The sequence below is a fragment of the Nylanderia fulva genome, unplaced genomic scaffold, assembly GCF_048542155.1.
Source record: "Nylanderia fulva isolate GAGA-0341 unplaced genomic scaffold, ASM4854215v1 Scaffold31, whole genome shotgun sequence".
Lineage (NCBI taxonomy): Eukaryota > Metazoa > Arthropoda > Insecta > Hymenoptera > Formicidae > Nylanderia > Nylanderia fulva.
This window is the reverse complement of record NW_028190379.1, coordinates 1,975,209-2,000,957: the sequence shown is the minus strand read 5'-3', so window position 1 is coordinate 2,000,957 and position 25,749 is coordinate 1,975,209. Positions and strand designations below refer to the sequence as shown.

The window sequence follows — 25,749 nt, the reverse complement described above, 5'->3', positions numbered from 1 at the left end:
GCTTTCCATCGCCCACACTCGTTCTCGTACTTAGAAACGATCGCGAACGTAGAATGCATGGCGCGAGAGAATGATCTCATCTGTCGCGGATTTATGGAGTCTCAGTGGGTGGCTGATAGCTGTTTCGGGAAAAAAAACATTCGATTGAAACTTATCCCGATACGGCGTTCGATCGGGATATCAATTATACGACGGAGTCATCATAGGATCTCGTTGTCAGTCATAGTTTGCGCTATTTCCGCGAAGCGAGTCCGTAAAATTATATTAGAAATGATGCACGATGCTGATTCGCGCGATTTATGAATTGCCGATGTGTGGGATCCTATATATCGTCGCTTTTAGAAACGGCCATTGATCAGCCCGCGGTTGACGTTGTGATTTATGCCCCATCACGGCTTTAGCACCATTTGAATGAAGAAGAAACCATCTGGAAGTCTTTCGCACAGTTACTGCATATCGCTCTTTGGCCCTAACCGACATACTAAAAGGGGACGTTTATTTTCAGCGAATGCTCTGATTCACATCTTCAGGGTGTCTAGCGGTCAGGAAAATCTGGAAAACCGGGCATTGTCAGGGAATTTTAGAAATCTGGAATTGTCAGGAAAAGTCAGGAAATTTTATCTGGATTTTTTAACATTATTCTACATTTGTCTCAATAATTTGAAATTTTTTATTAAATAAATATAAACTTTGCCTTGATTCTCAACATATTATCTAATTTTCTTTGCGTTAAAAATCGATTCATCTACAGCGTGTTCGTTAATTTATATTTTCATTGTCGTGTTATTTTATTTCAAAGTGTTTGATAGAGACAAAATTAAAACATTTATAATATAAATAAAAAGGTGATTATTTAAATAGCTTATATAGTAACATGTTTGTTTCGATTATCATACATAATGCAGATTGTATAATTGATTTAAATTTGTTTTTTTAATTTCCGAATCTTTTCATTATTGACAAAAATATCTCAAAGATTTCATGATTTAACATTTAATTGATTTATCATATAGATATATGCAAATTATATATTTGGAAAAAATAATACTAAAAGTCAGGGAATTTTTTTCATTGAGCCTGCTGGACACCTGATCTTCAATTCAACTTTTCCATAATTTTTCTATATTTACAACAATTAAATTTATAATTTGTTGTCTTGCGTAATGTTGACAAATAATTAAAACAAAATGTTAAATAACACATTTATGCTAAAAAGTGATACTATCGACTGTATGATAGCTTTGATCTTAATCAGATTCCTAAAATATAGGGCATTTATATTAAAATGAGAGAGAAGGTTGTTAATTATCTGCCATTACACTCTACGAATGGGACAGATGACCGCTCTATTTTCCCTTCTTGATGGTATAAATAGATTCTTCGATTCTCTCTTCGTGACTTCGAGATTTGGCTGTTGTGTGTTTCGAGTAGCTTCTTATTTTTATTTTTCTCGGTGCCAGTGAATCCTATCTAGCCGTCTATTCTAGTGCTGTCAACCACTCTATATATTTCAACGAGTATTTCACGATGTTCAAATATCACTGAGAACTGAGAACTTCTCGCATATCAACGCTATAGTACCAGGATACCAAATTCTCGGTGACAGGATTTACGTTACATTTATGTAAATTTACGTAAATTGTTCAGCGCATGTGGAAATAAAATATCAAAATACAGGATGCTTTCTACCGAGATTGACGTGAATATCGGATTGACGCAAAGTATCGATTTTATTCAATGAAAACCGCCAGTTTTCAATCTAAATAATTTTGAAACGTATTTTTTTGTATTTTATTAAATTTTAAAATTCTATAGTAATTCTCCTTTTGAAACGCTAATTTCGAAGATAAAGTTATTACAATGATTTAGAAAAGCGAAAATATTGAATATATTTCGCGGAAGAAATTTTATACACCGACCTCGCGTTGTCTTATCAAATCGCGACACGCTCCAGATTTACTTCACAAGAATGCCGACATTCTCGGAACGAGAGGAGGATGGCAAATTCTTCTGAACGCCCGATGCAGTTACTGCAGCGGCCGACTCCTTCTCGGTGGCTGACCGCAATTTAAGTGTCGAGAAAGAATAAGCTCGCACACAGGTTGCGGTCTCGTGACCTCACACGGGTGAAAATTACAATTTCACGAGTTTCATATAATTTGTTGACGCGAATGCGTTTAATTGTTCCTCCCGCTAACGAATGCGCATATAAATGTAATGAGATTAATGTTCCGGAAACGATGATGCTCGTCGCGTATTGTTCCTCGTGTAACTTGCGCAACTTACTCTCGCAAAGTACTCAAGCACTGTTCTAATTGACAATTATATAGGACAGATAGTAGCAATCAATTGCAATTTGATTACTCTATTGTTTCTCTATCTGATCTTATTCTATTATATATATAGATTATAGGAAGGTTCACTTAGAGCAAAAGTAGCTTGAGACAAAGTCGTAAATCGATTTATGATGATGCATAAATCTTTGAAAAAATTTAATATATTTTTCTATGTGATATAGATATTTATGAATATAAAATTAAGAATATATTTCAGTCGTAAATCGATTTACGACGATGCATAAATCTTTGAAAAAATTTAATATATTTTTCTATGTGATATAGATTATATATTTATGAATATAAAATTAAGAATATATTTCAACTGGAAATCAATTTAAAAGTCTATAATGTAAGAACGTTAATTTGTTTGGATTTAAAATATTAGCTCAAGATTTAATTCCGTGTGAATCATCGCGCATATGAATTTCCTTATATATTCAATCTTTCAACTTTGTATTTGTTTACGATAATTAAGGATAAAAAATATTTTCAAGCGATAAAAAGCGACAGATACGAGCTCAATAGAGCCCCTATTTTCTTCTCACTTATCGTTAAAACGCGACACAATTTTCTTCGTAAGTGATCGATATCCGAAGCGAGATAATTTCTGCGAAGCCGTAAAAACAGACCTTAGATACTTGCTACTGCGAGCAAAAACGATATGAAGTCGTCGATAAAAATAAGTTTTGTTGACATTAAACGTAAATCGACCGGCGAAACGATGCGACCGCCCACGTCTGACATAGATCGTTCTGCAACTACTGTGCGAGAAGATGCAAATGAAATCGCGAACTTACGTGCGGTTAAAAGAGCCAATTTACATAAACACATTTTTATAATAATATATGAAAATTACCGGCGAGTTTTTTTTTTATACGTATAGACGTGTCTCGTGGGATGTATTGCCAAGTTTAAGGTTGATAAACCATGAGTATCTTATATGTGTTAAGTTCATGCCAATTTATATTGCACTTTCACTTTAGCCAATGTAGTGTAGAACGAAGATTGACATATTACGATGATATAAGGAGTATATCTTAATAAGAACATTAATAATCACCGTGCACAATTTGCATCATATTTATCGGTATTTGCATAACAGTATGATGATTCATACCGTAATGCAAATATTAAAGTATATTCGCAGATAAACCATCTGCAATTAAATTTATTAATTTCTTTATTTGAATATGTATATCAATGTACAATTTCGATATTTTAAATCGGATGAATAATCCATTAATCTCACACTATACCGATCTGAAAATTTCTGATGGAACATTTATTTAATATATAGTAATAATTATTCCAATATTTTATTTTCTCTCAATTTTAATTATCACATATTTGGAAGCAAAATGAATTATTTTATATTTTTATTTTATATCTTATAGTTTTCGCAGCTATTTTAAATATCGGAAATATTATACTTTTGACGCGAATTATCAAATATATATTGTTATAAAGTTTTGGTACAGATTTAACATTTTCTTTGAAACTGAATATAATTTAATATTGCTGACACATATAAATGGTGCTAGTAATCTTGTGTCATATTTCTCGTTGATCTAATTTGTATGCTGACTTAATTTTTCATGCATACACACACAATAATAAATATAACGCATAACCGCGGGTTTATCTGATGCGCTTCCGAGCATGACGATGAATTGCATAACGTAATGTCCAAATTTATGATTAATCGAGGCATCCGCGTCTACATTCGCGACTTTATTTCGTGCAAATTAATCTCGAGAAAAGATAAATATCCTCACAAACGAACAATAATTTTTATTAAAGCGCTATCTTGATGAATTATTTTTAATATATATATTCAACAGAGAATTATATGTATATTTAAAACATTAAATTGTAATCTAATTTAACAACATATGTTACTAATGTAAATAGTACATTCTTTCCATTCGATTAAAGCTTGATGAGATCTTCTATCTTAAAAAATCTTTTCTTTATCTTTAAATTAGATCAATCCAATTTAAATTCTCGAATAAAGTTTACATAAAATTAAATAAAAAATAAGGTTAATAGATGTATAGTAATTTAAAAAAGTTGATTTTATGGGAATATACATATAATATTTGTTTATAATTTGAGTTGCATACTTTTCTACATACACAGAAAAATTTCATTACATATATAATATATATAGAATACAAATATACATAACGGAAGAATGAAGTTAATTTATGGATGCGCATCTATTTCTGTTGGAGATTTATTTTATTCTCGGAAGTTATAATTTGTTTTTCATGAGCGCATCATATTTTTTAGTGGAATTTTTTCTGATAACTTTTATTTTGTACTTCTGCAAACACCCATTCGTATATGTCCTTTATAATATGATTATTGACTGATCGTTCGAGCACTAAGTGACCCGCTTCGACCTAATGAAATGCAAGGTAATCATTTTGTTATCCGACGCATCCGAAGTGCATTACGCGAATATCAACCGATAATTCATCAGGCGATGAATTATCAGTTCATTTTCCTTTTTTTTTTTGGAAGACTACATCGAATTATTAATTCGCAGGGATATATTTCATCGCGTATCGATCATTCCAACACAATCATAATTGCGCGAGACGTTTTATAATATAATTATGGTTGATCATTGATCATCTCTCATCAAAAAATACGAGATCGATTATTAAAATCCTCGCGCCTGAGATCGATTTTCGGGCCTCCGCACTTTTTACAAAAAAAAAAAAAAAAAAAAAAGAAGGCATAAGAATGTGGCCGCGATTCATTTCCGACGGGGATACATGACGTAACGTCCGAAAGTCACGTGATTAATCGAGAAGCGAGAGATGCGCCCGATCCGTCGTTCTTCCTGTTCCTTTTTCGGAGCACGCATACACACCGTGTTGGGAATTGCGAATGCACCGGCGCGCCGCACGCAAATGGCATATGAGCTCAGAGGCTCTGTTCTCGCGTGCACGCATGTACGGATGCTGGCCGCGGCTCCGCGGAATATAATAGCGGTAATACGTTGGAACTGGGGCAGTCTTACTTTGACGCGCGCCTTAGGAACTCCCACCTGCGTTCGCTGACGCGCGAGAACTCACCGCGAAGCACTTACTTACTTACGTGTGTTATTTCGTCCTGGGTATCTCTCGAGGTTAGTGTCTTGACGTTAAATGACAAATGAAAGTGCGCGGTTCCCCGTCATAAGTAGGTCTCTCTTGGAGAGAAGTCCGTCTCTCGTGTCTAAAGCGTTATCCGAGTGTCCAATCGACAGTTTCGAGAGTGATATGCGCGAAACAAGGTGGCATTCCATAGAGATTTCTTACATGTTCATATATTTTTTTACGTTTGTTTTTTGAATTAATTCAGGGTGTCTAGCGGTCAGGGAAATCTGGAAAACCGGGCCATGTCAGGGAATTTTATAAATCTGGAATCGTCAGGAAAAGTCAGGAAATTTTACTATTTATCTGGATTTTTTTACATTATTCTACATTTGTTTCAATATAATTTGAAATTTTTTATTAAATAAGTATAAACTTTTCCTTGACTCGCAACATGCTAATTTTCTGTGTTGTTAAAAATTGGTTCAGCTACAGCGTGTTTGTTAATTTATATTTTCATCGTCGTGTTATTTTATTTTTCAATGTGTTTGATGGAGACAAAACTAAAAAATTTAATATAATATGAATAAAAAAGGTAATTATTTAAATAGTTTATAGTGACATACTTGTTTCGATCATCGTGTATAATGCAGATTTAAATTTTTGTTTTAACTTCCGAACCTTTTCATTGTTGATAAAAATATCTCAAGAATTTCATGATTTAACATTTAACTGATTTATCATATAAATTTATGCAAATTATATATTTGGAAAAAATAATACTAAAAAGTCAGAGAAAAAATTAATTTCTGGTCTTGGAAAATCTGAAAAAGTCAGGAAATTTTTTTCATTGAGTCTGCTGGACACTCTGCAATTACAATTTTTTGCAGTTAAAAATATATTATTATTTTGTTTGTCATGCTCCAGTTTGTTAAATTTACTGAATTGTGTGTATGTATGTGTATCGAATATACAAATGTCTCCTTTTATTTATCTATCTATTTAAGATTGATACTAAAAATTAAAGAACGTGTAACGTTAATTGATTTGTGACGCACTCTAATTTTAATTTTGAATTTTCCGATCCAAACGAGGACGATTTTAATTAACGCTACCGCATATCTCCCACCTAATGGATTAAGCCCCAGCTGTAATGGACTGTAAACTGCATAAGTAACTGTATCGAGTTGCATTCAACTACATTCAACTCGCGTGACATTACTGTGATGAGTCTGGATACAATGAAGGTCCATTAAAGAGTAAAAGATACTTTTCCGCTACTTTATACGCCGTCCACTTATTCAATGAAGACAGTCTCGAAGAGTTGGATGTATTTTCCCTTAAACTTGATAAAGTCGCTTCAACGGCCGATCGATTATATATATTAATTTTATGTATATTTATATGACATTCTGTACAAAGATTTATAAGACAGATGTATACTTGTTAAATTTACATTCCAAACACGTACACATTTTTCGCGACGTCTACCTAAGAGAATATTTACGCGCGTATCCTCGTTTTATATTATATACATTTTAGCACTTTAATTAATTTTCCGAATATAACACTAACCATCACTTATAATGTCACGTTGTGGTTGCGATGATGTAGATACTCGATGCATCTGATTGATCAAACGTATAATTAATACGCGTCTGCGTATTTCATTGGCGTCGATACTTTCTTACGTATACCTGCAAGACATATCGAGCAGGATTATGTTCCTAAAAGTTTTCGAAAAAGTTTTAGACTTGCTATAAATCTCCAATTTTTGGCATAGCATTTATAAAAATTAAATTAAGTGGAAATGTGAGATTTCATTACTTTATAAATATATTTTAATATATTTGATCGCATTCGATATATTTCAATATTTTCACTATTAATTATCACAACAAATTATTTTGCGTCTTTTAATGATTATTTCATTGAGATTCAAAAACTTTATAAAAATTAAACTCATGTATATAAAAATGCTCAATGATTTTAATTGCATTTTTTATACATCGCATTACATATAAACAGATTTTTTTATTTACTATAATTAGGATTTACTTGGAAAATAATTAAATTATTAAATAGAAAGATGTAGAAAAATATAGAGTACTTGTTTTGCAAATTAGAAATTATCTCGAACAATTACTAGCGTCAAATCGCGATAACGATAACATCTTGAAGTCAATATTCTCGCCTATCTGTAGTCACATTCAATGTATTTTCCATTATATAACAATGTGGCACTCTCACAATTCGCGGACTTGCACGTCTTATCGTCTGATGTCATAGTTACAATTTCACAATGATCGTTCAAGTCTGATGCGACGCGTTGTCTAGTGCGGTTTCATGTCTTTCGCAGTTTTATTCAAGAAATATGATGTCATTGATTCTGACATAGAAAAAGTTCTATATCGATTCATTTATCTCGTTGAATTATCACCGTTTTTATCAGATTCCATTCTATATGTTCGAGATTCATTCCTGATATATAATATTTGAACGAAAAATGAGCTCTTTGTTAAAGCAATTTTTGTATTTTTTAAAATTTTATTACACTGAAAAAAGTTATCAAATTTGAATAAATATTTATTTCAATGCTGCCTTAATAAACCAGTTATTTGAAATTAATAATATTGATTTGATGTGAACAAATATTTGATATAATAAAATCCTTTTTAAAACAGATAAATATTTATTAACTTAATAATTTCTTTGTGAACAAATATTTGATATAATAAAATCCTTTTTAAAACAGATCAATATTTATTAACTTAATAATTTCTTTTCAGTGTAGATATTAAAAATAATAATGTCTGATATTTAGAGAAGACGACTTCTTAAATTTTTAATTAGAAGTAGACAAAATTCATGAGATAAAAAATTAAAATCTCTGCAAAACTGGTTTCACACATCTGTTTATATATATATATATATATATATATATATATATATATATATTATCATTAAATACGTATTCGAAGAAATATCTTCGAGAACCATTCGGGCTATGTGCAACCATGCTGACACTTGGATTAATTATGTAGCCATGGCTCGTGTGAATATCGATGCAGCAACATAGACAAAGATTACACTTGAGAGCCTCTGTCCGATATTTAGTCTACAGGACGATAATTACCGACACCATAATTGCCGTGATTCGCGTGCTCTCGTTAGGTGAACGATGGGATTATTGTGCTTCATGAATCTCTGCCGAGCGGATATCGCGACGCGGTCTGTACTTCGGCGCCAATTACATGCATGAATAATTCAATGCGGTCAAGGAATGCCAATATTAACGTAACAATATTAAGATGATTAGTTATTAATAGGAAAATAGATAGAAAGAAAAATAAATCGCGTTTTAATTACACCTAGAGAATTTTCTCTTAGAATTTACCCTGAAAATCATGGTAATCGTGGACAATATGATATTGGAAGAATTTTATCACAATAAAAAATATTAATATGTACATACACTATTTTATATTTTAGTGTGTTAGATATTACTATTTTTATTGTGATAAATATTAATCAGAAAAATTCTTATAAAACTCTTCCAATACTATATTGTCCATGATTTTCAGGGTAAATTCTAAGAGAAAATTTTCTCTGTGTACTAATACATCAAATCTTCCTTCCTCCTTCTTTTCAAGTCTCTTTCTCAATTACAATCTCGCGTTATAATACGTGTTTCGTGAATCGAACTAAACCGTACTATCTCAAATTGATTATTGGACACGGTCATTAAAATCCTATTACACACCTCATCTATAATCCATACCGTAAGTCCGATACGAGATATTTTTGACCGTTCGAACAACGGCCAGTTCATGGAGGAGAGGCTGCTACTTACGACACGTCGTCGCTGAAAGTTCGAAAGTTGGTCAGGTCGGTTTCCATGCATATAAATAAATACGCTCGCTCGCGCGAGACCGAGTAAATGAAAACCGGGCACCGCATCGATGCGCCGAAAGGAATAATCGATGTCGGGGCGATTGACGCGGTCGATTGCTAATTCACCGCGAAAGATTTCAACCGCGGCGGAGTACATACAGAGGCACGTTAATGCAATACAAGAGCGCCCGGGGATTAATGAGTATGTAAATGCGCGTCCCGGGACGAAAAAGGCCCGTCGAATAAAGTATATAGCACACGGGATCGTGATGCCGTGATCACCATCGCAGAAATAGTTTCTCGCGAAACACGAGATCGCGTTTTTGAGAGACGCAATTCTTTAAAAAAAAATAAATTAAATAAAAAAAATTAAAGCATCGATATTCTCCGCAAGTATGTTAAATATTCCTTATCTTTCCGATCTTCGCTTTTCATCGATCTCTCGTGTTCCAGATTTGCATATTGGAATAAATAATCCGATCGTTAGTATAATTAAGCTTAAAAATAATAGAAAATTATAAATTACCGAGCTTTTTTAATATGTACTATCGCATGCTCTGTGCAAAAATGTATAATTAACTTTGAAAGTAAGTTCTGAAAAAATGAAATTTGCGTCAATTTAAATAAACCTTAAGATTCATTATTTAATTGCAATTAGAAACTTTTTGACCCTTTCTTCTTAATATTATTCACGAATAAAAAAACTAATTTTAAAAAAATATGAAATTAGAGTCAATGAATTTATAATTAAAATTAAAAAAACAAAGATTTTGTAATCCGATCATTAGTATAATTAGGCTTAAAAATAATAGAAAATTATAAATTACCGAGCTTTTTTAATATGTACTATCGTATGCTCTGTGCAAAAATGTATAATTAACTTTGAAAGAAATTTCTGAAAAAATGAAATTTGCGTCAATTTAAATAAACCTTAAGATTCATTATTTAATTGCAATTAGAAACTTTGATCCTTTATTTTTAATATTATTCACGAATAAAAAAATATGAAATTAAAGTCAATGAATTTGTAATTAAAATTAAAAACAAAGCTTTTGAAATACCCTATATTAAACATAGAAAAAATTCGAAATTTAATTAAGCAAATGTACAATAATAATCTTCTGCGAGAAATAATCCCCGTGTCTTGTAATTACGACAATTACAATCCCAGACGGGTTCAGAGTTAAAACATTTGTAAAAAAAAAAAAAGAAAATAAAAAGAAAATCCCCGGTTGCGCGTAAAATACATCATGTAAATGCAAACCGCGTCGACGGTGTAGTAATTTAGGTTTACAGAGCAAGAGCGAATTTAATCGAGGGAGCCCGCCCACGCGTTGACAATAAGGCTTGTAACTTTCAGCGGTGAAGGGCGCCATTCTTTTCAATTTGATGGGATTTTTACAGGGTCGTGTCTGCCCTTTGAAGCATATCACGAAACGCGATTAAGAGAAGAAAGATCGCACATTGTTCGCGCACGATCCGATAGAACGCTACTGTAGGAAAGTAGGATATTTTCATCCCGTATGTTTAATTCCACATACGTGCCCGACTGAATTCCTGCGATCCATTCAGACCCGACTGAATGCCGAACGTTTGACGTTTGGCTCCAACTCGGACGAACTTGGTTCGAGATTGTCCATAAATCTCCGAACGAAACGTGCGGGAATTTATACATATGTATATATACACGAGAGAACAACGATGCTGAAAGGCGTCTGGCCACGCAATTTTATGTATATTATATTCGCGGGAGAGAAAAGGGAGGGATGGGTTTCCCATAATTCGGACAAGTAATAAAAATCATGCGTGTCCGATGATTTTAGTGCGCGCGCGCAATCAGCATTAAAGCCGTCTCCTCGTGATTTCTTAATAATGAAATCGCCCGATCGTAAATATTTCGGTATTATAACGCGACGTCGTTACTCTCGCGCGTTTACGATTTCTGCCAAAACACGCGTAAATCATCGAGTCGGAGAGAAGAACGGACAAAGGATGTAATTTTATTTTAATAACTCGTGATCTATAATTATATGTTTACACGAAGAGAGTGAGAGAGAGAAAGAAGGGCTGTCGCGAAATACACATATTGTTACCGTTGAAAAGAGTAACAGACTTGTGTTTTACTTAATCATGAGCTTAGCGACTATAATTTCGGATCATACGATGATAAATATCACTCTCGCGTTGTGGAAGAGCACACTTGTCATTATACGTCTTTGCCATATATTTTTATTTTTTTTTTCAGGCGGGAAAATGTTAATTGAACAGGTTTCGTTATATCGATCCTGTCTGGGCAAACATATCCCTTGTGTTAATTAGCGATTTCACCATCGGTTGAAATCGGATATTTCGTATAAATGAATTTTGTATTCTAATTCTGACTAATGCAGCAATAAATATAAATTATTTTTTTTTAAATATTTATAGAATATTTTGTTGAGATAAAATTAATCTCTTTCAAGTTTTTTTCTCTTTTTTGTCTCTTCTCAGAATTAAACAATTGATTAAAAAATAGAAAGAAGCTACTTGAGGAATAATCCGCGATATAACTTGCAAAATATTTACGTCGCGATTGATTTTGCCGTTTGCACATATCGCTTACGAAGCTCAGATATGCATATCGCGTTACAAATTACTGCTGAGGAAAGGTTCAAGGTGCAATATGCTTTTCCAAGCTGCAAGGTGCTGACTCTAGACATACCTATGTATATTCGATGCGATAGTGACGCAATAAGATGTTAGTTTTGAATAAGACTCAATTGGCAGGTATAGAGAAGCAATTTGCAGCGAGTTAATTTTTTATGCTTAAGGGGCTTTGTTGTTTGCTCAGAAAAAAGTGTTTTAACGAACGTATTTGTTCACGTTGTTAGTTTATTCCCATGAATGAATCGGCAATATAAATTGATGCTTTCCATGAATGATTTATGACAATAAAAACCAAAAGAAAGAAAGATCGTAAATTATATTTACTTGTCGAAAAGGACTTTGTTTGAAATCCCCTGAGATCCCCGATGTGCTAAAAGTTTATACCGTTTATAATTCCTCGCTCATGTAGTCCATACTTATTACATTACCATAAATATAAGATGTATACACAGCTCGACACTCGTTTACATTTAACGATCTTTCGCTTTAATCAGAGTTTAAAGTTAATTGGTGCAGCTCGCTTACTTATGTACAGTCTGAAGATTTTTTTGCAGTAAGCAGGAATTATGGATCATAAATTATATTGTACCATGAGCCCGCTTTATATTAAAAAAAAATAATAATTATTATGTTACTTACAATGAAATAATATGAAATTCGTTTAATTGTGAAGAGAAAATTGATTTAAATGATTCGCGATGAATAAAAGAATATTGAAATCGCAAAACTTGTACTTGGAATAATTATGATAAATCTTATGGGAGTGTGCAATTTTCGTTAAATAGAGAGATTCATGCTCGACAATTTTTAAATAAATAAAAACGTAAGTTTATTCTTTAATCGGCTGATTTTTTAATTGTCCAGAAATTAATTACACGCGCGAATTACTTAAGACCAGGGTTGGGTAATAACTAGTTAATTAGTTAAAAGTTAAAAAAAAGTTAAGTTATATAAACGTATTATTTTTAAATTAAAGTATTATTAATTTTTATCTTCATTTGTCATTAATTGTAATTATTAAAAAACATATTTCTATATAAAAATCAAAATTTCTTTGTTATTATATATTTTAAAAGAATTAACAAACAATTCTAATTTAATATAAATAATATTTTTAAAAATTAACTTTTGATTTAACTTCAGTTAATTTAATCTTAACTTTAATTGAGTTAGCTTTGTTTACATAAAACTTTTAACTTAACTAAATTTTATATATATATATATATATCGGCCAATTAAGTAAATTAATTTTATAAGCAATTAACTTTAACTTAACTTAATTTTAAAAAAATCATTAACTTACCCAACCCTGCTTAAGACTAATTTTCTTCCTCTGATTTATATGTTAACATCCAATTCTCTGTGAAGAGAAAACGCACCGCGCTCGGCATCTATTCGCCATTAGGATTATTAGCCGCGGGTATACACAAAAAAAAAAAAAAAAAAAAAAAAAAAAAAATCCATATAATCACGATTACGTGCGATTACGATGTTCGCGCCACCGGCGTCGCGGCTTCGTTTTACGGGGTCGTGAGGAGAATCCTGAGGTCTCGTGACGAATCGCGCGGCACCACCGTGTCATCGTCATCGCGATGCGTCATGTCACGAGGCGTGGAACACCGGCAGACGTATTATGCGCACCGTGGTATTTATTGTCGCAGACGGAAATAAAAAAGTAACGCGAGACTGTACACGTATATAAAGGCAGACGTCTGACATCAGCCTCTCAATCAATCCGTTTTGCATGATGATGCATGAAGCGCATTCGGCGAATATGTCGCGCGAGAACATTCATCTGGGTGTGGACGCGGCAAACGTTGCCCATATAAATCCGTTCGTCAACGCATCGTGAAATCTAGATTATCTGACGCGAACAGTTTAACGATACATTTCGCACGATTCAACATTTGATGCCGGTAATCGTCTACTGAGCTAGCCAGACAGTCGTTTCTCGTATGGGATAAATTAAACATTTTTAATTCATGTTATTCATGTGATGATGTAATACGTTTAATTTATTATTATTCGCTAGGGAAATGTATAATCTGAATAGAGAGATCATTGCGACGTCATAATCTCGACATTAGTTCGGTTAATTAGGAAAAAAGCTGCAGCACATTTTATATTTTATTTTAGTGTCTTTTCGCGTATATTTTTTGCTTTAGAAGCGAAACTCTGAAGAGAATGAACGTGCATCTTTTAAATGAAACTAAATGATTCTAAATCGCAACAGATTCAGTAGGCTATCGATGATCCTATGCAAATGTTGCAATACGAAGGTCAAATTTTATTTTCCTCCTTCAACTAGTTTGCTTAGAATCGCTGTTGAATGATACATGTTTGTGCGTGAGCTTGAATAGATTTCAATAGATTAACTGACAATGAGATGACGCGTTCTTGATTAATTCAAAATAAAATACCAAAAATGAAATGCGAAAGGCGTTTGTTACGCTGTTTTCATTCAACAACAAATTATATAGTGCGTCATGAGATAAACTAATCTTATAGACATCTTGATTATACGTTTTGTTGCAATTATGAAATTAAATAGTAAATTTCCTAAATTTTAATTATTTAATTTATTTTTAGTAAATTATCACATTAATTTAAAAAATTATTTCTTATATTTATTTATGATTTATATTATCTACTGACAAATATTTATAATCTGTTTTATCATTGCGAAATATCGCGGGATTTTTGTTTTTCGTTTGTACAGTTCTTTCATTAATTTTATTTCTGTTTGCATCTTGCTTTGTGTATTCACTTGTCTGACCCCGCTGTTTAAACGCGATCGATAAATTTTCCTGCGGGCAAGCCACTTTGGCCTTTTACCTTATTGCTGTAATAGAAAACGAGTCGAGAAATTAAATTCGCATAAACATACGTCAAGTAATGATTACTGAGTAAAACCTATGACCTATGATTGTACAGAATGTCAAAAGTTGTGCATTCTTTCAATGAAATATTTTCGAGAAGCTGAGATAAATTTGTTTTAATATTAAAATATATCGATTCGTCTATTAATGTGTGGTATTATTTTTGTATATTTATATTATTTTTATTTTTATATATAATAGATTTATCTATATACCTACATAGATAAATCTATGTACAAAAATAAAAATAATTATAAATATGCAAAAATAATACTATTTATTATATAATATATACACACATATATATATTTTTTATACCGAATTCAATTTCGGGTATAGTAGTTATTTCCAATAATCTTGGTAATACGAGCTGTAAATAAAGATAGCGATAGGATTCTCAACAATGATATATTGTTATGGTTGCGAGTATATACCGGCATTATTACCGATTGTTACGTCTGTCGTAACAATAACTATAGCCTTGTCTTTTTTTACGATATACCGCGGCGGATTTCGCGGAGATTTGCTCGAAGAAAGACGAGTGGACATGGAGATTCCATGCAAATCCGATAGGCGCAAAAAATTCGGGATATCATGAACGTAACTCGCGAAGCTTGGATTATAACGTATCGGCGATAAAGCGATATCCAACCGATTCTCTCGCGCGTTTCCATGTTCATGGTAAATCCCAGAATCAAGAAGTACCGGAAGGTAGTAGTCGGAATATCATTACGTCCATCGCAAAACCACTGTTTTGCATCTCACATAAAATTTTAGTATATGTACTTTCGTTATATCTGTCAGATTTAAAAGTATTTCCAGTGTCGCGATGCATTATTCTATCGAAGAATCGTTTCTCTCTTAGAATTTTTTATAGCAAGAAAGATGAAAAGCAAAATAAGATATTTTTAATTATACATTCTTTACGTTATATTGAAATTTTTCTTTGTCATTATTCATAGAATATTGCGAATATTCTCGATATAAAATGTCAATTTAAAGTAGGTAAATCAGTGTAGCTAATTTTAACATTTTATCAGAAAATATTTCGATTTTAATAAATATAATTATACATTAATCTAATATTTGATATGAATCATTCATATTTTAAATTGAGGTTTATTTTCATTAAGAACGATGAAACGCATCAATGAGACATTTTTGGCCGCGTAAAGTGTTTCTAGATCGCGTTCAACTTGTTTTGCATCTATGTTTAGATCAACGTTCAGCTGGCGACGATAAACTAGGTCGGATTAACGCGCTTCCTTGAGTGACTTTTCCATCCTTCACTAAAGAAGACTCTCCTCTATGTCATATTTTCTCATATATTCATAAACATCATGGATTATTGGATCCAGCATAGGCACCAAACACATAATACTATTGCAACTATCAATATTCTAATAGAGATATTTACGTGGCGATATGTACATAACATTCGGTCCACAACGTTACATCGAAGTACAGATATACATATATGATATTATTTACTAATTTGCAATTTAATTATTGTACGCCGCAATCCTCCGATTGGTCAACGTTGATTGAATCAAAACGCCGCATATATAATTATAATTAATAATTATTTTCACCGACGTTTATTTAAACGAACATTGAAACTTGTATATGGTGATCTTTGAAAATGTGAGACTGAGCATCGATTGACTGTCAAATACCACACGATTAACATTTAAATCGAATAATGATAATCGACATGAATTTTATGACAACAGCTGTCGGAGAGAGAAAATATCTTATCTATTTCAATTTCTTCATCTCTTGAAATTATTAAGATGGATTTCACAATTCCAAGCTGTCGTGCGTGTTTTTCGTTGACACATGCGACAAGTAACGAGTCGCCTATGTGAATAACTTGAATGCCTCTAACCGGATTTCGCGGATAAACGGATTTTCCGCATACATAGCGGTTTATTGCGTCGCGTTACGTGCGTTTTATCTCTCACGGTGATTAAATTACGTTGCGTCACCTTGATACCGCGACATATTAGATTGGACGTGTCGGAATGCACTTGTCAAAATTTTACGCGCAGGAAAGCAATTTAGCGACGAAAATATAATCGTCCCGGAACCTGACAGATACCCCCGTTCTGTTATAAATAATGCATCTGTTAATTTTTGCTTCTATCAGATGTGGCGATTACTTCTGTGGACGCACTTCCTGTTGCTAACCGTGCTGTTAGCACCGGTGCAAAGGGTTGCAGCATGCAGCTGTGCACAGGCCCACCCTCAAACCAAATTTTGCGAATCGGATTTCGGTACGATAATCATTTTATCGCCAACAACATTTTTTTATATCGTAAATATTTTATATCATGATTTTATTTTCTGTAAAATCTATTATATGTAAGTGTATCAATATTTTTTCCTTTAATAACATTATAATGGAATTATTTTGAATATCTAATACACACAGAAATAAGTGCTCTATTGATATCAATCACAGCTTTAAAATATAGGATCGTCACGAATTAAATAATAACAGTGAAATTCATTTTGCGACTTTCGTAAAAAAAAAAAAAAAAAAAAAAACAGGATTAACGACATTCATTTGTCACAGTCGCCGTAGTGAGGGTAAAGAAGGTGCTTCCCGTGAACGAGTACGAGATCGCTTACAAGGTCAAGATAAACAGGGTCTTCAAGGTGCGTATTATATACGGGTGGAAGCGTCACGTTCATCGTGAAATGTAATCTGGTAGTTAAACCGTAAGTTCCCTTCTTCTTTTGCCACTCGCAGTCCAACCCAAAGGCCGACGTGGCTCTGATGCAAAACCTTTTACGGACTCCGTCCTCGGACTCGATGTGCGGCGTGACGCTGAAAGTCGGCGAAACTTACGTTCTTAACGGAAGAATCGTCTCGGGACGAGCGCTCATTTCATTCTGCGGCCTCTCTATAAGATGGGCCGATACGACCAGCAGGCAACGCAAGGGTTTACGACAGCTCTATCAGCAGGGTTGCGTGTGCGACGTAAGTGTGAGATTTCAAATTAATTATCTCTCGCATATTCATGTATTTATCCTTGAAAAAAATCCTGTATTTGCATAATAATTTTTTCACACAGTCAGGTAAGGAATTTACCAATTCTCTTGCTAATGATAATTTATTTTAATCTCTCGAAATTGACTTGTTTCAAAGTATTTTAGAAACTAACAAATTTTCTCAAATTAAATTAAGACCTAAGCAATCGCATAGATTGAGAAGAGACTTATAAGTCAAGTATATTTTTTCGATTGAGCTTGATGCACCAAGAGATTAAGACAATAAATAATTCACCCTATAAATTCCTGGCGATTTAACACATCCGAGAACGCTTCTGAAAAATGGAGTGTCCTAAAAATACCCGGACTGCTGCATGAATGCAATCATAGCCGACTTCTGCGAGAGAGTCGCGACTTGAGAATGCATGATTCGCGAGGAGGAGCGCGAAAAGAATGGACCTGGTTTTTGTATCGCAGATCATGTACACACACTGGAGGCGCAAGGGAGCCGTGCTGGAATCCAGCGGCGGGAAACGTTGTCTGTGGGAAAGCACACCAGGCCCCCAGGATTGCCAAGAAAAATACGGCGTGTGCATGGCGGGGCCCGGCGGCTGTTCCTGGGTACCCTCGGTTCCGTATAAAAATTGCATCAAGGAATATAAGCGTCAACGCGATCAGCAGAGGTCGCGGGAACCTTAACTCGACACGGCTCGCGTGTTCTCGCGACGCAGAGCAGTTATAAATCTATCAAAGTATCGTAAAAACGGCACGGCGCGCGCGCGCCCGTTAATTAATTTAATTAAACACGCCGAAGATAATTGAGTCACTGAGAGGCAAAATGGTATGCGGTGCTTAATGGAAAGTTCAACGGTGGATTATTGTACAGACATGCAAAAAATTTTGTTCCTTGTTTTTTCCTGTTTTTTTTTTATATTGTTCATTAAAAACAGTAAGGTAACATAACAGATTAAATTCCCTTTATTTGATATTTTTACGTTTTATTCTAATGTTTTCGAATAGTTCGTATTCGTTAAAAAATGTTAGATTCTTTTCAATGTGATGGCTTTGCAAATTTGTGACAGTTTACTTCTGAGCGACATAATTATGCATGTCGATCATTAACGTTGATATATTATTCTTATTAATCTTTACATATTAGTTTTTATGGATTTGGATGAATTTATTATTTGTTAAATTATTTGTGACTTAACGACATCAGGTAAGTTTTATTGTTTCATTGGCTTAAAATATTTACTATAATGTGAACTACAAAGAAAATAGTTGAATACTGGTAGATCTAACAGACGTTATATAGTGCAATCGACTCTTAATTATTCAGTTATTATTAACATGAAATAGATTTGTAGAGCTTAAGTATTTTGAAACTCGTGGATAGGTCGTTAATAACTGATATGTATTTTGTTACTGAAATATATAAGCGACCTACTTTTACGATTATTCTATCTTAGCAAGTTGTATATATTATATTGTTAATGTATATTGCGCATCTTCCCTTAAATTATTCAACTATCGTTTTGTTGTACGTAGAATCTTAGACATAAAATTTCACTCACGTACTTTATTACATTTCGTAACATTTTTTATGTGCGTTTTTTAGATTTAAATTAGATCGTGCCATTGCATATATATATTTGTTATTTACATCGATTATTATTTACAGCAGATGAAATTAAAAGCTTGGAATATTTAAATTTATAATTTCGAAAATTAAAATTTTTACAATTTTAAACATATTTAATTTTAAAGATGTCTGTGAAATCTTTTAATTGCGTTACAGGCACATTTATCGTTTGATTTTAATTATTATCACATAGCAACTTTTCGTTAAATAAATGTATTTTAGTGGATTAAAATTTAGAATAAAATACGATAAATATTACTGCAAAATTTTGATGTGAATTTCCGATCAAAAAATAATCGAGAGACGAATTTTGTACCTATGTTTTAGTTTAGTTCTTAAATGTAATAATTTTATAAATGTTATATGTGACATATGGAATAAAAATAAACGAAAATAATTGTTTTTATGGCCATGCTCTGATTGTAATATTGTTATTTTAAACAATATTTTCCTGACAATGCACTCTGTTTGCCGAGAATATTTTTCTAACGTTAATTGTTTGCATTTTGAAAGATAAAGTAATATATCGAACAAATATTTATCAATCAATTTTACTCACCATTTCACGATGATGGGGATAATAACTCTGTTCGATCAGCGGGAAGTTGTCTTTACCCAAACGACGTTGTAAACCCAGCAGGTGCGCAAATACCCATGGTTTGTTCTATTTCGTAGAACACGTAACAATTATTAAACGGTTTGATATAAGAGAGATTCATATAAGAGGGATATATATATATGAATATTTGAAGATAATAATAAAAATGATAGAAATTTCAATAGTGTTCTATATGTAAAAGATTCCACACGTAATGACATGTATATCTTCCATCGATTTATTATATATATATATATATATATATATATATATATATATAATAAATCGATGGAAGATATACATGTCATTACGTGTGGAATCTTTTACATATAGAACACTATTGAAATTTCTATCATTTTTATTATTATCTTCAAATGATTATCTCTGTACTCCAAATATAGGAAAGAACTTTGCAAACGTTTTTATGCAAAATAGATGAACTCTAATATTATAATAAAAATAGACGTAATACGTTACCTGGAAGTTGTAAATTGCCGTAAAATTATTAACGCTAGGTACGCCGCCGTACATCAGACCGAGAAGGAGATTTTTATAATCTTCCCCAGCATCGCGCAAATTTTGTCGTATCAATACGAAATCAGGCTTGAAGGATCTAACAACACAAACGTTAATACACATTTTCTCTTTCGATGATACTTTGAACACAATTTTTATTTTGATTACGCGTTATTAAATTACTACAGATTATTTTATTTAAACAAATATGTGTGTCAATATTAATTTTATAGATTTTTAAATCGTGTTTAATTTAATTTTTCAATATTTATTTGTTCGATGTTAAAATGTAGATTAAATGCACAGTGATATCAAACGATTCAAATCAATGCAATGTCGTTTAAAAAATGTTAAATGCGCTGAAAATGTTGGCTTTTATATCTTACCGAATGACTTTGGTCCCGTTACGATAGACAGCCATAGACACAATGGTGCCTGCCTCGCTCGCTGTGAGGGACAGTTCGCGAAATTCCGCCTGCTCCACGCGAATCTCATAATCGCCGTGCAGTCTACGACCCCGGAAATATTTGCTCCAGTCGGTGTTTTGGTCGTCGATCACCAACAGAGTGAAGCATCGGTCTTTGCTGTATGACGGGCCTCTGGTCGCGCCAGATACCGCCGCTCCCAAAATAGAAGCACCCTACACGTCATTTTAACTGTCAAATACTGTAACGCTCTGCTTTCATAACCGGGCAATATATAGTGATCGACCGAACGCGGAAAACACATCGACTATAATTTAAATACTTGACGTGAGCAAAATATCCGGTATATTTTTAGAACAAAATTTGGAAATTTATTCCTAAGACAGTGTAATATTAAATTACAAGATATCGCGAGATTTTGGATTATTAAATTAACCAAAACGAGACTAATCGTTCCTTAAAGTTTTTTGAATGCGAATCCAAATTATTTTATTATAATTTTGAAAAATTTTTAATTAAAATTGTAAAAAAAGGCTTTTTTCACAAACTTATAGCTACAATATGTGACGTGCTGGAGAAGTTTCATTCAATCAGAATAAAGTATTAGGATTTTCAACACTCAAAAGAAATTTTTGATATTGTTTATGGTCAATAAGATATCCATTAAATGGGATGTATTGCGAAAGTTAGCTGTGACTTAGGTCATTGACGATTTACCAAATAAATTTTAATTATGTTTATTTAATCTTAAAGATTTTTTAGATGTGTCAAAATTGTCAAAATCAAAATGGTGGATTTATATAAAAAGCATTTTTAAACTTATAACATCCCCTATATTGAGTATCATTGAGTTAAAATATTCTTAAAAGCTATTTAGTAAATCGTCAATGACAGCTCATATTTACCCAAAAATTCCTTTCGAAGATTAAAAGTCCTAACAATATACTTTATTTTAATCGCAATAAAACTTCTCGAGCACATTACATATCGTAGTTAAAAGACGAAAACAACCCTTTTCTGCAGCTTTAATGAAACATTTCTCAAAATTGTGAAACATTATATAGAACAATTTGGAAACCGGATTCGTGTTCAGCATTGAAAAAACCTCAAAGAAGGGATCAAAAGTCTCGTCCCAAGAAGGAAGTAATTTTTTGTCGAACAATATAATAAAAGCAGAGGCTAAAATTAACTTGCCTGGTCGCGAGCGGCGCCGGTTAAGCTCTGCACTCGCTGGAGCAGGCTCTCCCGCGTCTTGGCCGGCGAAGAGGGCGCGCTGGTGGTTCGCGAGCCGGGTCTCAGGTTGAGGCTGAGATCGCCGCCGATGGGTTGCGGCGGTCCCTGAGGTGGCGCACCCGGGATGGGTGGCTGGGACGGCGGCGGTATCGGGCCCGGTTGGGACTGCAATGGTCGGTCCGGGACCGCTTGATACGGCTGAGACGAGTCCTGCCGGCCCACGAGTCCGGTGGCCATCCCAGGATCCGCGTTGGGCTCATCGTCGAGCTCCGAGCTCAGGTCCCCCGACGAGAACCTAGAGGACAAGCTAAGGTGGTGGTCGTGATAGTGACAATCGGGTGGTCGGCAAGGCCGCGCGCTGACGCCGTCGTGTTTGACTGGGCTAAATTGCACATCGATCAACCAGCCATTTGATGCTGATGGGATGAGGGATATGAAGATGACGTCGACGATGAGACGACTCGCTGGCGATCGCTAATTGCCCGCCGGCGTGTTCACATGCTATTTCGACTGAGTAAACGACGCTCCAGGGCGACATATGTTATAATGACATTGCTCCGTTGTTTCCTATAAAAGGAGCCTTTTTCTCCGCGTAATGACTCGTCTCGCGCGGTATAAAACGAGCATCGAGGCGCGAATGATGCAAGGTAAAACCGCACGAAACCGCGTCGTTTGCGCATTTACGTCATCATCGACTCACATTGCCAAGCGTCCGTGTGATTTCTCGTCGTAAATAAAAGCGGGAGAGATGAAAGACGCGATATCGCCGATGGGGGGAGGGATATGGCGGCTTTATGCTAACGTTGCCGGGTGTAAAGCAACATTAGCGCGATGACTTGATATCGTATAGCGTGCGTCCAGGTTGCTAGTATTCGGGGCAATGCTGGAAGCGGTATTTTTAACGAGCCACATGCATACATTCAAACTTGTCGAACACGAAAAGCTTGAAACTATTAATAATAATATTCAAACATCTATGTGTTTACATGACACATTTTTCGCTCCTCAAAAACAGTATATTTTCCTCTTTAATTGATTAACAACATTTAGCAAAATTGTCATTAATAAAATATCATTTTATTAATATTGATTTTTCCAAAAATCGAAGAAAATTGATTAATTTTTTGCTTTTTTCTTCAATATATACTCTGGATAGAAAACACATTAGATAATCGATGAAGACGAAGTAAAGATGAGACAGAAATAAATAAAATAGCTATAGTTATAGTTTCAAGAGAATGTGGGAGATCATTCTCGTATTTAGAACAGCAGCACGTGAGTTTACCTAAAATGACAACATTGTTTTCGAACTCTATTTTAAACTCTCGCATCTCGCTTTACATTATCACTTTGCACTCGTTGGCCTGGAAACCTTTGCATCGTATTTCATTGTGACTTGTGACTCCATGTCCCGATTTTCAACACCATAACTTTGACACATGCTATATAGGCTCTTGCTTAACAGCCGATTCAGGCAAGCGTTCGTGTCCGGCTAATTGGACAGAGGAATCTATTTTCCCATCACGAACGCATCATGGGGGCCGACGAGAGCCTATGGAATATTGAAATACCGCGAGCAACGCTTTAACATCCGATCATTATCATGCAAATGCTAGCGCGCGTAAATAGCTAGATATAAGAGCTATTTCATAAAAAAGATTCAGCCTGCTTCGACGATATATGATACACGAGTTTTCATCAAATATGCCTTTCAACAACGTATCGTATATTCAAATATTACATATATTCTTGAACGAGATAGAGCGGCCGCTTACATATGATCAAAATGTTTTCATGCCAGATTTTAATTACGAAAATTCCTGCACTTTATCCGATAACAGTATATGAACGCTAACCCTAATTACATTAAAAGCGTATTTACATTAAGGTACATATAATATTAAAATAAAGATATAAAATATTCACATAAACCTCTTATATTTATACATATAATATGAGTAAAAAGTTTCCCGGAAAAACCGGCGAAACTTATTGTTAATATAAAATCGCGACTTAAATTTCGGATCGCGGATTTTTCACGGGTTGACACTTTTCAATTTTTCTAACGCGGTACATGTTAAAATTCACCCAAGGGCTTTAACCCTTCGGATCAAAGGGCGCCGCGAAATTAAAGAGGCACGGAGAGATTTCGTCGGCTCGAGAAAAAAAATTGAAATGCCAGCCCCGAAGTCCGGATCCGACGTGACGGCGGTATCTCTCGAGCGACTCACCTCCGTTTCAGGTAGTTGACATTGGAGGTGAAGGACTGACGAAAACTGGAGAATGAAATGTTGCCGGGTGATGGAGCTGTACCACAGTACTTGGCGCAACCGCCGCGGCCGGTAATCTTGATGGTTACACCGGGCCTCGCTTTTGCGATGAAACGATCCGCGGTTTCGTCGCTCGAACCGTTAGTTGGCGATCCGCAGGATAAATCGCTCCGGTTCTCTTCGGTCGTCTGCGCTGCTAAGATGAGGACGCGATGTTGCGCGGAATATAGGTCGTAGGTTGGTGGGTCGAGAATGGATTGTGGATCCTAGATCGATCGATGGGCGACGATCTTTCTCTGCTTGATGCCTCGCGGGATAAACTTCAACGTAAGGTAATCCGAAAGGAAAGGATGAAATAAGAGGAGGTGAGGAAGGAGAAAATAAACAATCCAAGTTGAAATCTGCAACAGGTTAATTGAAAGAATGCGAGATAAATTTGCTGGCTGTTTTTTTTTTTTTTTTGGCAAATTGCAATTGCAGAATTTTTTAATCGAATATTTGTATATTATTCGGAAATGCATATTGTATAAATTGAAATATGATTTTAGCCTTGATCTGAAATATTTATGCATGCAGAAAACGCTGCCTCTCTGTTTGCATTAACCCTACGATATTTGAACACGTGTAATAAATGTACGTAATTGTATATATTATAAAATTTTGCAATTTTGTAATTCATTCATAATTTAATAACCGTGAAATTGAAATGAATAAAACTGTTTTTACAGACATTTTATTATTCATCATTGCATATTGATTTTATCTTCTGCGTCTAAATTTAATTTTATTTGATTTACTTCAACATATTCAATTGCATAGAAAAGTATTCCAGTGCAGGAATAATACGCGTGCAGCTTAGATTCTTTACGGATCTAATTTAAAAGAATTTCTTTCCTTTCGAAACGACACATTCGTGTCGCCAACAACGTACTTTTATTGCGAAAGACATCTCTTCGTAATTGGGTTCTCTAGTGTATCGAGAATGATAAAGTAATATCATAAACCGACTCGTGTTTCTCTCATTTTTTTATCACATCGTTCTTTATACAAACTTGTACCTATTATTAGTAAGTACAGTAATAAAAACGCGTCAAAAAAATTCGATAAAGATTTACAACTTTAATGAATAATTCAGATTAAATATTCGTGCAGAAATATGCAAGAAACTCCAATAAAAATTTATGAGATTGGCATAGATATGAAAAAGGATACTCTAGAACTGGG

General features: G+C 34.0%; 2 protein-coding genes across 4 annotated transcripts in view; one reads left to right on the top strand and one right to left on the bottom strand.

Annotated features, from left to right (window-relative positions):
* The window catches only part of Timp (Tissue inhibitor of metalloproteases), a 28,413-nt gene extending 8,596 nt beyond the window's left edge, over window positions 1–19,817 (top strand). Inside the window, exons 1-5 of one of the 2 annotated variants that reach the window (XM_029306479.2) lie at window positions 5,304–5,478; window positions 16,994–17,120; window positions 17,423–17,505; window positions 17,600–17,830; window positions 18,319–19,817. In XM_029306479.2, coding sequence (XP_029162312.1) covers window positions 16,994–17,120; window positions 17,423–17,505; window positions 17,600–17,830; window positions 18,319–18,540 — 663 coding nt within the window. In that variant the 5' untranslated portion in view covers window positions 5,304–5,478 and the 3' untranslated portion in view covers window positions 18,541–19,817. Of the gene's footprint in view, window positions 1–5,303; window positions 5,479–16,993; window positions 17,121–17,422; window positions 17,506–17,599; window positions 17,831–18,318 lie in introns of those variants that run through there. The other variant, XM_029306478.2, reaches the window with a different exon arrangement.
* Syn (synapsin) overlaps window positions 1–24,779 on the bottom strand; it is a 47,415-nt gene extending 22,636 nt beyond the window's left edge. Inside the window, exons 1-5 of one of the 2 annotated variants that reach the window (XM_085484758.1) lie at window positions 24,487–24,779; window positions 22,217–22,562; window positions 20,984–21,237; window positions 20,559–20,694; window positions 20,043–20,147 (exon numbers count right to left, since the gene is read on the bottom strand). In XM_085484758.1, the coding sequence (XP_085340884.1) occupies window positions 20,043–20,147; window positions 20,559–20,694; window positions 20,984–21,237; window positions 22,217–22,492 (771 nt within the window). In that variant the 5' untranslated portion in view covers window positions 22,493–22,562; window positions 24,487–24,779. The remainder of the gene's footprint in view (window positions 1–20,042; window positions 20,148–20,558; window positions 20,695–20,983; window positions 21,238–22,216; window positions 22,563–24,486) is intronic. The other variant, XM_029306476.2, reaches the window with a different exon arrangement.
* Window positions 24,780–25,749: the final 970 nt, after the last annotated feature.